Genomic DNA, 11,181 nt, shown 5'->3' with positions numbered 1-11,181 from the left:
GCCCCCCTTTCCCATCCACCCCTGTATATCTGTGTTAAGTTTATCTGTTGTCTTGTTTCACCCCGTTTATTGTAAAGCGACTTTGAGTGTTAGAAAAGCGCTATATAAGGTTGATTTACTATTATTATTATCTCCCAGCTGTATAACACACTAAAGGAAAAGCATATTTCTTATAAAATCTACACTCCGGCACAGGAGGTGGCAGTAATACACTACAACGTTGGATGTTAACCGCCATGGAGCGTAAGAAACAAGAATAGTTACGTCACGTCTACGTGTTGACAGTAACAGGAAGTAAAATCTTGTTTCCATGTGCGTTCCTCTCCTACAAAACAAATAGCTAAATTTCAGGAAACAAACCAAACGTGTAAAAATGACCGGTGAGTTGTTAATATTCAAACATTAGGGTGCTCGAAATAAATTAAGATTAGTGAGGAATAGCTATATACTTTGCTATTTATCGTTACATCAACAAAACAAACTGCTTCACATCCTCTTCTCATGGAGGCTTTTAAATACATTTTAAAAAACAAGCTGCGCTGCATTTCTTGAACCCCGAATCTTTTTTTTCCCCCACAGAAGCATCTGTTAAGATCCCCTGTCCCCCTGAGCTCGGGAAAATTCTTGGTATAAAGGTGAGCACAGATTACTTTAGCCCACCTCCGAAATAAGTTACAGAAATGCAACTTACCTGTGATCGGGGCTAAATGCAACAGAGTGGTTGAAATATTGAATGTTTTTTATGTCGGTGGAAAAATAAGAGGTCGCTAAGAAATTGTAGTAATGACTATTTTCAAATAGTTGGAAACAAAACGGCAGCCTTGGCTGTGTGTTTTTTTCGTTGCACATCCCGGCATATAAATGTGAACATTTTTCATTCTGGGGGGGGCAAAAAAACAAAACAAAAACGATGAACATCTTAATAGGGCCCAGCAGTACTTCAGTATAATCGTTTGTCTTCTTTCAGTGGTATTGTATGAAATGTGCTGGCATATCGTTATTGGCATTTTGTTGTCTAAATTGATAACGAGAAAATGTCACCTAAATTTTACTCACAAAACATGATCCGAATTATCTAAGGGAGTATTATTTCAAAATTAATTTTGCTTTGATTATTATACTTTACATAGCCAAACAGTTCAGTGAGATGAACCTTTCAAATATGGTATTTTTGCATACATAAGTAAATATCACGATATGTATCTATAATATCGTGTAAAATTCCCTGAGATTATTGTGGAAACCCAAGTTTAGCTTAACCAATGCTCCCACCTCCCTCTTTTTTTCCAGACTCAAACAACGATGCAAGCAGAAGCTTTCACTCACGCCTTTATAGCCAACAGCGTCCCAGGTAAAGGAAAACAGTGTCCTGTGGATAAGCTGGCCCATAAGGCTGTGGTCCTGGAGTATGCCAGGTCGAAGAAGGTAAAAGAGAAGAGGAAGAGAAAGAAGTCCAAAGGGCTCAATGCTAAGCAAAAGAGGGAATTGAAAGTTTTCCAGATCAAACCTGAACACCAAAAGTGGGTAGAAGTATAAAGATTGTTGTAATTGTCCTTTATTACTGCCTCATCATACAACAAAAACACATGTATTCGTTATGCACATTGTGGACAAGTACAAACTATTTTATTTGAATTTTCTAGTGCGCAAGTTGTAAGTTAATAACTGTACCCTCTTGCCTATAGATACGAACTTTTCCTACCTCTGCATGACCTATGGAAACAATACATCATTGATTTGTGCAATGGATTAAAACCAGGGAGGTGAGTATCAGCTTGTTTGATGGTATGATTTACTAGAATCAGTTTTTGGAAAATTCAATCTCTATCATAAAGTCTGTTTTGTTTTCTCCCTTCCAGTGTGTCAGCAGTCATACATTTCTCTAACTTGTCTCTCTAGCAACCCATTGTCAATTCAGCAGAAGCTTTTAAAGGCAGATTTTCATGGTGCTATAATCACAGGTAAGAGTTGTCCCTTACCCTCTATGAAATGGAAAAATTTTGTTGCCGTTTTTTACACTGTTTTCACTGATGTTTGTCATGGAAAAGAGCATTCATGCTCACTTGTTAGGTTTAAACAATTTTATTTTTGTGTGCAATTATTAGTGCTGAATTGCCCATTGCCTGGCATTCGTTTACAAGCATTATTTGAATATTTTGTCCCAACTTTTTGTTTTCACAGTGGTTCGATCCAAATGCCCATCATATGTCGGAACGACAGGAATTCTGGTTCAAGAGTTCAAACACGTCTTTAAAATTATCACCAAAGAGGACAGAATGAAAGGTTGGGTATCTGAATGTCTTAGAGATCCCTTAAGTTTTTCCCACAAAGATGTCTTAGTACCCCACTTGTTTTACTCGATAGAGGTGAATGTTATTCCCCATATAACTTTATGACGTAAGCACACTCTTAGTCTTCATTAGAATCAACATAGAGTAATTGTTACTCATAGAAGTCGCCTTTCTAACACACAAATATCAAATACTTGGACCAATATTTAAAACGCAGTGTCTTGCCGACTGACATGCACTGATCACACATTTTAGTCTTGCATTGCTGACATTACCTTTATCCATCCATTAACCAGACCGCTTATCCTGCTCTCAGGGTCGCGGGGATGCTGGAGCCTATCCCAGCAGTCATTGGGCGGCAGGAGGGGAGACACCCTGGACAGACCGCCAGGCCATCACAGGGCCATTACCTTTATATTATTCAATTAAAAATCTTAATATATTAATCATACGGCTTTCAGCATTAACACGTTAACGCTTGCGATTAATCTGGAAACCTTAACACGGTAATATTTTTCAACGCGAATTAATCATATTACCAAATTTGATCCCAACTTCCTCCCATAATTCCAGCGTGGATGTTTATCTGGCTGAATTACTGAAAGGCATGACAAACGCAGATAACATGATGACTGAGGAGACATCCCCGGTGTGCTGAATGACAAATTTCATTTTAAAAGGCTTCCAGATGGAAGTTACAAAATAAAAAAAATAAAAAAAGATTCCTCTGACCAGTTTGTCATGCATTTCTTTATTCCAACATCATACATATAATTGTTTTATCGCCCCCAAAAAATACAAGTAAATACTAATATTTTAAACTTGTGATTAATCACATTCTATTATTGTGATTAACTCAATTACATTTTTAATCAATTGACAGCACTAATTAACCACCTAATCATACTTTCTCCACCCTTTTCCTTTTGCAGTAATACCCAAGAGGAACAGTGTATTTGCGGTGGAAATCAATGGTTTCGTTTCCCACATCTTTGGAAGCAAGTTTGAACACCGTGCTAGTGAACGTGCAGCCAAAAAGTTTAAAGTCAAAGGAACCATCGACTTGTGATGACGCTCTGCTGTTGTGATGTCCTACACACACATCATCACCTACATGTCTGTGAATGTTCTCATTCATCCAGGTCATGGTTATCCAAAAGAGTTGAATCAAGTGCAACTGGTCTTGGTATATATCCGTGAAGACGTTTCGCCTCTCATCCAAGAGGCTTCCTCGGTTCATGCCTTTCTGACTAGACCAAGCTAGTCTGACTGGCTGGTGATGAGATTCAGAATTTATTCTCTGACAACGACTCCTAGCGGATAAATTCTGAATCTCATCACCAGCCAGTCAGACTAGCTTGGTCTAGTCAGAAAGGCACGAACTGAGGAAGCCTCTTGGATGTCTTCACGGATATATACCAAGTCCAGTTGCACTTGATTCAACTCCTTTGAATCATCACCTGCATATACATATCATTGCTTTGTTTAAATTTTAAGTTTAATGTCCACCAGAGGGCAGACCTAGTATTCGTTTTGTTGTGTGCAAAATAGTAAAGCCTGAGTCTTGCACTACTTGTTTTTCTTTTGTTTGTTTAAGATGCATTTGATCGTAAAAGTTTACTGTTATAAAAAAGTAAAATTTGGTAAATTTTAATTGTCAAAATTTCCATTATGTATAAATTGCCAATAAAAATCATCAATCCATCAGAAATTATCAGTGGGATGAAATCAATGGTGAAGTGGTGAAATGTAAATGAAACCAAATCAAATAAGCAAAAGATCATAGGAATATGTGAATGCAACATAAGGAGAACGTAATTACTAATAAAGATTAAGAAATAAATATGTTATTTTCTCAACTCAGAGGGACAGAATGTCTCCAGAAAAATGGAAGAAAGCCCAGAGGTGGCAGTTGTAACTTGGTCTTTTACCTTAAACCTATAATATAACTATGTGGGCAAAAGAGTTGTCATAAACTCTGAAGATGGTAAAGACTGATTTATCACTTTGTAATAAAGGATTTTGTCCTTCCCTTAGTGAAACAGTTTCTTAGAAATCACATATGTGACTTCTTAATGACCCTATGCATTTTGGGGGGGGGGGTAACGTCTTACTAATGTAGTGCGTGACTTGCACAAGTGTTTGACTCCACCCTCAATTTTACCCCTAAATACCACATCTTTCTCAACTGCTGTGTTTCAGCAAGAGAAATACTTCATCTTCTGCATTTGATGACAGCATTGTAAAGAGATGTATTCACTATTTCCAGCAGTCAGCATGCTGTGAGCTGTACTTCAAATCATATCTTTGTCCAAATAAAACCCATGTCGGATGCAAGACTAACATAATAACGACGTCTTGCTGCTTAATGCTAATGATGATGTGGTTATTTTATATGTCCAGTGTACAAACACGTTCACCTCTCAGGTATTTCCAGACCCACCACTGCAAACCTCTTCCTCCAAAGTGTGATGTGATGTGTGCTACGTGCCTGCTTAACACGTTGTCTAGAAACAGGCTCCTCAACTACTTGGTAACACTTGGCCTTGAAGTGTTATGTGTTTGATGGGTAATGGTATTTTGACAATTCACAAAATATGTAACTTCCTTCTAAGTAAGCCTGATGATTGATGAACTTGACATAGTCAGACACATCAAGACAGCCCTAAACTTCACTTGGCGAGAGCAGTCACACGTAAGTTGATGACATGGCACCGTTTCATGAAACAGAATTCATTGTTTAAAGGCTGTTGTCTGTGCCATGCTCAACCTGTCACAGCAGATATATTTTAAACATACCAAATTGCATTCAGTTAGTTAATTTTATTCAAATTACAATAATATTTACTCATTACTTGTTTGGCAAACACTTTTATTCAAAGTGACTTCCAAGAGTCAGCAACTGGCAGATAAAGAGCCAATAGATATATAAATAAATATATAAATAAAATATATAATGTATAAAAAGTTGTAGTAGATATAAATACAGATAAATAGGGATATATGTGTTCTTGTGGTTTGGATATGTGTTTTTGTCTTTGTGTTGCACTGCCGTGGGCTGGAAAAACTATATTTTGTTTCATTTCATGTACGCAAGTGCATGAAATTAAATGACAAATAAATGTCCCAGATTCCCGAGAAATTCGAGTGTTACCGACAGGCATCATAACAGTAATTAAAAATAAGAATGGTAATGATATGAATGAAAGGAGGAGAGTAGATTTGTGAAACAGACAATGCTCTGGTTTCCTCCCACAGTCCAGAGACATGCGGGTCAAGTGAATCGGCCATACTAAATTGTCCCTAGGTGTGAATGTGTGTCTGTGTGCCAGCCCTGTGATGACCTCACCCTCACCTTCAGACAATGTAGGTGACAGTTCATGAGCACATGATGGCAATAGCATGAATGTGTGTGTGTGTGTGTGTGTGTGTGTGAGTGCGTGCGTGCGTGCGCGCAGTGTTTATGTATTTGTGTGTGTGCACTGTGTGCATGTAGTAGAGTGTGTATGTGTGTGTGTGTGTGTGTGTGTGTGTGTGTGTGTGCATGAATTAGTGTGTGTATGTATGACGTTTATTAAGAGGCACAAGTTCCTTTCCTTTTTTCACTTTTACAAAAGGAGATATCGTTCCTGTCACATCTGAATCGTCACACATCGCATGTCACATTTCACCACAACATTTGTTAATGAAATCACTCAAAGGAGTTGAATCAAGTGCAACTGGACTTGGTATATAGCCGTGAAAAAAATAAGGAACGCTTCACGAATTTCATCATCATCTCCTGTATTGCTTCGGCAATACATATACTAAAATTGGAACGATACAGAGGATATTAGCATTCCCCCTGCGCAAGGATGACATGCAAATTCGTGAAGCGTTCCTTATTTTTTTTCATGGGTATATACCAAGTCCAGTTGCACTTGGTTCAACTCCTTTGGATAACCATGACCTGGATGAATGAGAACATTCACAAACATAATGAAATCACGGTTTTGTGGCCTTCCTCCAGCAAGGACTTTCACTGCTACCCCCAATTTTCATATGATGTCGCACCATTATGTATAGTATTCAACCCATACTATATCCTCTCTAAGTCTTAATTCTTGAGTGATATATGTTTAAGGTATATGATGGCCTAATGTGTTTTTTTTTAATATTTGTTTATCTACAGACTGTGCTTTCTCACATCAACTCATCCCAAATATATTGATATAGAAATAATGTGCTGCATCTTTTCTTTTGAATTAAAATTCTCAGAGATAGTTGAAGAAATCGTTATAGGCCCCTGCAGTCTTAAGTCACTATATCATAAACTGGAACTACAGTCACAGTTTTTAATAGTGCTTGTTCATGGAACAGTTCGTCATGGAGCCTGATTATGAGACACCATCTGGTATATGTCTGATTTTCCTCAAGAAAAACATACGAACAGAATGAAATCACATGCATTAGCAGTCCCCATATGTCATATTTTGAATTAATTCAACTTGTCTTTATTTTGCACTTTGACAATCAGGCTATTGTAGCAGTTTATTCAACAATTACATTGTCAGGAACCAACTCATTTCTTGTACATTTGAAGGGAACGGAGATGGGATTGTGGGGAAGTTCGTTTTTAGGTTCAAGTTTTTCTGCTATTATAAGTCAAGTAATTTTACACATAAGTGAATTTTGATCTGGTTGAATAGTCAAAGAACACAAAAGACAGAAAGATAATTGTTCCTAAGTACAAGTAAAAAGTAAGAGAAGCTATTTGCTTAAATGATCTTTTTGAATAAATTATGTAATTTGGAAATGATAGGTATATTTCTACAGATTGCAAACAAAAACAACAAAAAACAACCCTTTTATTTCCATAAAGTGGAAAAACCTGAATATAATGGACTCATCTGTCAAAAAAAAAAAATTATAATCACATTCTTGGTTAAAGACTTTACACAGGTCTTGCCAAAAAAGTTTTTTTTTTTTAAGTTCAGGGTGTTCCGTTCCCTTACACTCCTCACCTCAATGTTTATTGTGAAACTGATCTGACTTCTCTGGAAGTTCCCTTATGCTTATCTCATCAGGAAGGAAGACATTCGGAGGCTATATGTCCTCTGATGCAGATAACAGTGGAGTCAGACAGTTGCTTCAGAGGCACAGAAGAGCAATAAACCAGCTCAGCAAACTACTGCAGAGGAGCCAAGTCACTGTCTGTTACTCTAGTCCTGTTTATATCCGTGACAGTACCCAGGGCTCCATGATGGATCAGCTGTTGTTATTCCAGGAGAATTTTGAGCGAGTTCAGGCAGTGGAGTATTCTTTTGGCCCGTCAGGGAAACCTCTCGCCCAGCCAGATCGGATTCTGGTTGGAGAGGGCCGTCTGATGAAGCTGAGTCGTCGGGGGCCACAGCCCAAAGTCTTCTTCCTTTTCAATGATGTGCTCGTATACGGCGGTATCATCCTTCATGGTCGCTGGTACAAAAACCAACAGATCATCCCTCTAGGTGAGCATCTCTTTAGCCACTGTGAGAGCTATCGCAGCATCTGTAAACTCCCTTACCACTGGGCATTTTCTAAATCTGCCCATTCTTAGATGCTAAGATAATCAGATATTCTCTGACACTCAGTCCTCCACCTTTATAATGTTGCGTTGTATCTGAGTACTTTTTAAAAAACTGATTTCTGTAGTTTGGCTTTTTGACAAGCATATAATCTCTCATATCCTTATTTCTTTATGATTTTTATGCTCTTGTTTTACCATATTTCTTTTTAGTGTATTTTAATCAGTGCATTCTATGTTGTTTTGAAAACTGCTACACAAAGTTTTCTAGGACTATACTGTATAATGCTTATGAGAATCATCATCGTCATCATTATGTTCCTCAAAACCCTTTTGCGAGCAACGCACCAAAATCAGACTTGCTGTATGTGCGATTTCTTTAGGCCATGAATAAAACTTGTTTCAGCACCTCAGGAGTGCTTTTATTTTGACCGATGTTGTCATGATAGTTTACCAATCTGTAGCTATACTCAAAAGGCAATGGAATGAGAATCCCCACCCCCCACCCCGCACAGACGCTCACACAAATTATATTGTATAACCAGGGAACATTTTGTTTTGTTTTTCTGCCATCACAGAGGATATCCAGCTGAAGAATTTAGAGGATGGCCAACAAATTAAAAACCAATGGTTGATCCGCACGCCACGTAAGTCATTCTTTGTGGCAGCAGCCTCGTCTGAGGAGAAGCTGGCCTGGATGGAGCACATCCTGGACTGCCGCTCCAGACTGCTCCAGAGCACTGGTCTCCAACCCGGGTCCAGCTTTGCTGTTAGATGGATCCCTGACCAGGCCTCTGCCATATGCATGTGCTGCTCCAGCAGGTTCAGTGTGACCCACCGTCGACACCACTGCCGAAGATGTGGCTTCGTAGTCTGTGGTTCATGCTCAAAGCCACGGGCACTAATACGCCACATCCACCCCACAAAGCCTGTGAGGGTGTGCAAGCTGTGTTACCAAAGTCTTCTCAAGGAAAAAATTGAAACCCAAGAGAGCTCACGACTGAGGGAGAACAGCGATGAGAAGATCTACCCAGACGAAGATGACACAGCTGTCCATGACGATGAAGCATCCAGTGATGACGAGGACAGCGAGGACCTGATAGAGGCCCACACTTTCAGAGTGGCTGGGCTCCCAGCTTGACTCCTGCAGGAGTCAACTTAACGGAAGCCAGAGCACAAGAGGACCAATAAAGCACAACTTCTCCCAGAAGAGGGGTAAAGCTTAACCCAGAACTAGCAAATGATCTTGAACATTACTGGAAAGGTCATCACTGGCTTAGAACCCAAACAACCTGTCACTACTTTCTTTCTTGTCACTGCTGTACACTGTAATTTCCATAGGATGGATCCAACATACCGGGACAGTTTGGCACTTTCTCTTGCCCCCATCCCCACACCTTCTGTTGCGTTGGAAAAGTAGCACTCAACCAATAGTACTGGACTGCTCAAGCTGCTTATTTACCATGTTAACTGCTGCTGATAAGAACAACTTTAATCACATCACAAACACACTACCTTCAGAATCATTGGTATTCTCCACATATTTTGTTTGCATGTCCCACTGTGGGTCATGTGCGTATGTATGTAGTATATAGTAGTGCCTATATACCGATGTGTGATTGTGTATTCTATATATATATCCCACGACCCTGAGAGCAGGATAAACGGTTCAGATAATACTCAGGCAACAAATGTATGTGTATGAGACAAAGAATCTATCAAAGCTAAGGCAGATGATGTACACGGTGGTTTTAATTAGATCAGAATCGTGTGGTAGATCGAATGAGAAAAAGCCACAAATGGGCTGCATTGTTTTGAATAAAATGCTTTATTTTTTATTTTAATTCAAAACTGTCATTACAGCATTTCTTTCAGAAGTACTTGTAGAAGCCCTGAAATTATTATTATTATTATTATCATTATTATTATTATTATTTTATTTTGATATACATTTTACAATGGGCCTTTATTTTCTCATATGAGGTTTAAATATCTACTATATGTTGTTGGGAAATCTTAGGAGTAGTGTATCCGTCACGATCCTTTATCTAAAGCATGGCCATATTTGCTGTTTATTTGATTTAGGTCTGTTGTATGAACAAAGTTCTTTATGTGTAAGTTGTTGTTTACATGAGTAGAAGTATTTGCACTTTATATCTTATTGAGAAAATATTTTTGATTCCAAAATTGTACAATGAGCTACCCTACAAGAAACCATACTTTACATATCAAAACTTGACTCACTTCAACTCTCAATGGTTCATGAAACTATGTATGAACAATCAATAAAAGAGTTTGAGACAAAATCTTGTCTGTTGTTATTCTCCATTCTATATTTAGAAGAGACACCAACAGATGTCTTGCTTGTTTGTTTGGGGTTTTTTTCTTTGGCTATGAAAAGTGCACAAAGTACCAGGATGAGTGTCTCCATGACTCATCACACTCAATCAGTATTTCTTAATCTCAAAATAATTCTTACTGGAAACATAAACTACACTAAATTTCCCCACAAACTATTCTTATCCTCAAATATGTAGACACACCTGTTGACACTTGATGCCAATTTGTCAGTTTACAAAAATCTGGATTAACTTTGATTATTATGAGGGCATCAAGTTCTAAGCAATCACACTTTGTGATAGTCAAACTTTAATCCGTACAGCAGAGGATATTCGGTAATTGTGGTAGTGGGTGTGTGTGTGTGTGTGTGTGTGTGTGTGTGTGTGTGTGTGTGTGTGTGTGTGTGTGTGTGTGTGTGTGTGTGTGTGTGTGTGTGTGTGTGTGTGCGTGTATTAGGGATGGTGTGTCATGAGGAACTGCCACGTGTATAAAAACTACCTGGTTATTTCCCAAGGCTGTTTATCGTTACGCATATGTAAAATTTGGTAAAATTATTGACTACCATGAGTGGTAAGACCAATTAACAACCAGTCCTCTCATAGTTAGACAAACTTTCTGGCATTACTTTGAAAGTTTTTCAGACCCTATTTGATTCCAACATCCTCCTCATAACTGGAAATCACTTGGCATCGGCAACTGTGTATTCTTCCATCATGGTTCGCTTGCATTCATCTGCTTGAAACAAGGAAATCCATCCATCCATTATCCGAACCGCTTATCCTACTCTCAGGGTCATGAGAAGTTGGGGCCTATCCCAGCAGTCATTAGGCAGCAGGCAGGGAGACACCCTGGGCAGGTCGCCAGGCCATCACAGGGCCAAACAAGGAACACAAGGGTGTTCATGTTCATGGGGCGCTAGGCCATATATATATATATATATATATATATATATATATATATATATAAAACTGCTGAAATCAACATCCTACTCTTTTCAAAAGCTGGCCC

At 38.6% G+C, this 11,181-nt stretch overlaps 2 protein-coding genes and 1 non-coding gene across 4 annotated transcripts; all 3 read left to right on the top strand.

Moving 5' to 3' along the window:
• Positions 1–277: 277 nt before the first annotated feature.
• Positions 278–3,505, top strand: pop4 (POP4 homolog, ribonuclease P/MRP subunit). Of its 2 annotated transcripts, none has more exons than XM_056279055.1 (7): positions 278–380; positions 580–635; positions 1,291–1,520; positions 1,686–1,763; positions 1,900–1,961; positions 2,182–2,283; positions 3,224–3,505. In XM_056279055.1, the coding sequence occupies exons 1-7, from the start codon at positions 374–376 to the stop codon at positions 3,358–3,360; spliced, it is 672 nt and encodes a 223-aa protein (XP_056135030.1). In that variant the 5' UTR covers positions 278–373; the 3' UTR covers positions 3,361–3,505. The 2 variants fall into 2 exon arrangements, with proteins under 2 accessions (XP_056135030.1, XP_056135031.1); XM_056279056.1 differs by lacking the exon at positions 3,224–3,505 and adding an exon at positions 2,608–3,216.
• A 2,569-nt stretch (positions 3,506–6,074) lies between these two features.
• On the top strand, positions 6,075–6,180 carry LOC130112170 (U6 spliceosomal RNA). Its single transcript, XR_008810201.1, has one exon. It is a non-coding gene; the product is annotated as a U6 spliceosomal RNA (small nuclear RNA).
• A 1,179-nt stretch (positions 6,181–7,359) lies between these two features.
• On the top strand, positions 7,360–10,127 carry plekhf1 (pleckstrin homology domain containing, family F (with FYVE domain) member 1). The gene is given in 3 exon segments (XM_056278979.1): positions 7,360–7,777; positions 8,412–8,946; positions 8,948–10,127. Coding segments are annotated over 3 exon segments (1,044 nt in total). The 5' UTR covers positions 7,360–7,380; the 3' UTR covers positions 9,060–10,127.
• Positions 10,128–11,181: the final 1,054 nt, after the last annotated feature.

Source organism: Lampris incognitus, chromosome 4, assembly GCF_029633865.1.
Source record: "Lampris incognitus isolate fLamInc1 chromosome 4, fLamInc1.hap2, whole genome shotgun sequence".
NCBI lineage: Eukaryota > Metazoa > Chordata > Actinopteri > Lampriformes > Lampridae > Lampris > Lampris incognitus.
The sequence above is the reverse complement of the archived record's forward strand: the minus strand, read 5'-3'. Positions and strand labels throughout refer to the sequence as shown.

What these genes read in the sequence shown, in the direction of transcription:
- pop4 (XM_056279055.1), top strand. An exon ending in ATCAAACCTGAACACCAAAA is followed by an intron (nt 1,521 to 1,685) that starts GTGGGTAGAAGT and finishes TCTTGCCTATAG; the next exon opens with ATACGAACTTTTCCTACCTC. An exon ending in AATGGATTAAAACCAGGGAG is followed by an intron (nt 1,764 to 1,899) that starts GTGAGTATCAGC and finishes TTGTCTCTCTAG; the next exon opens with CAACCCATTGTCAATTCAGC.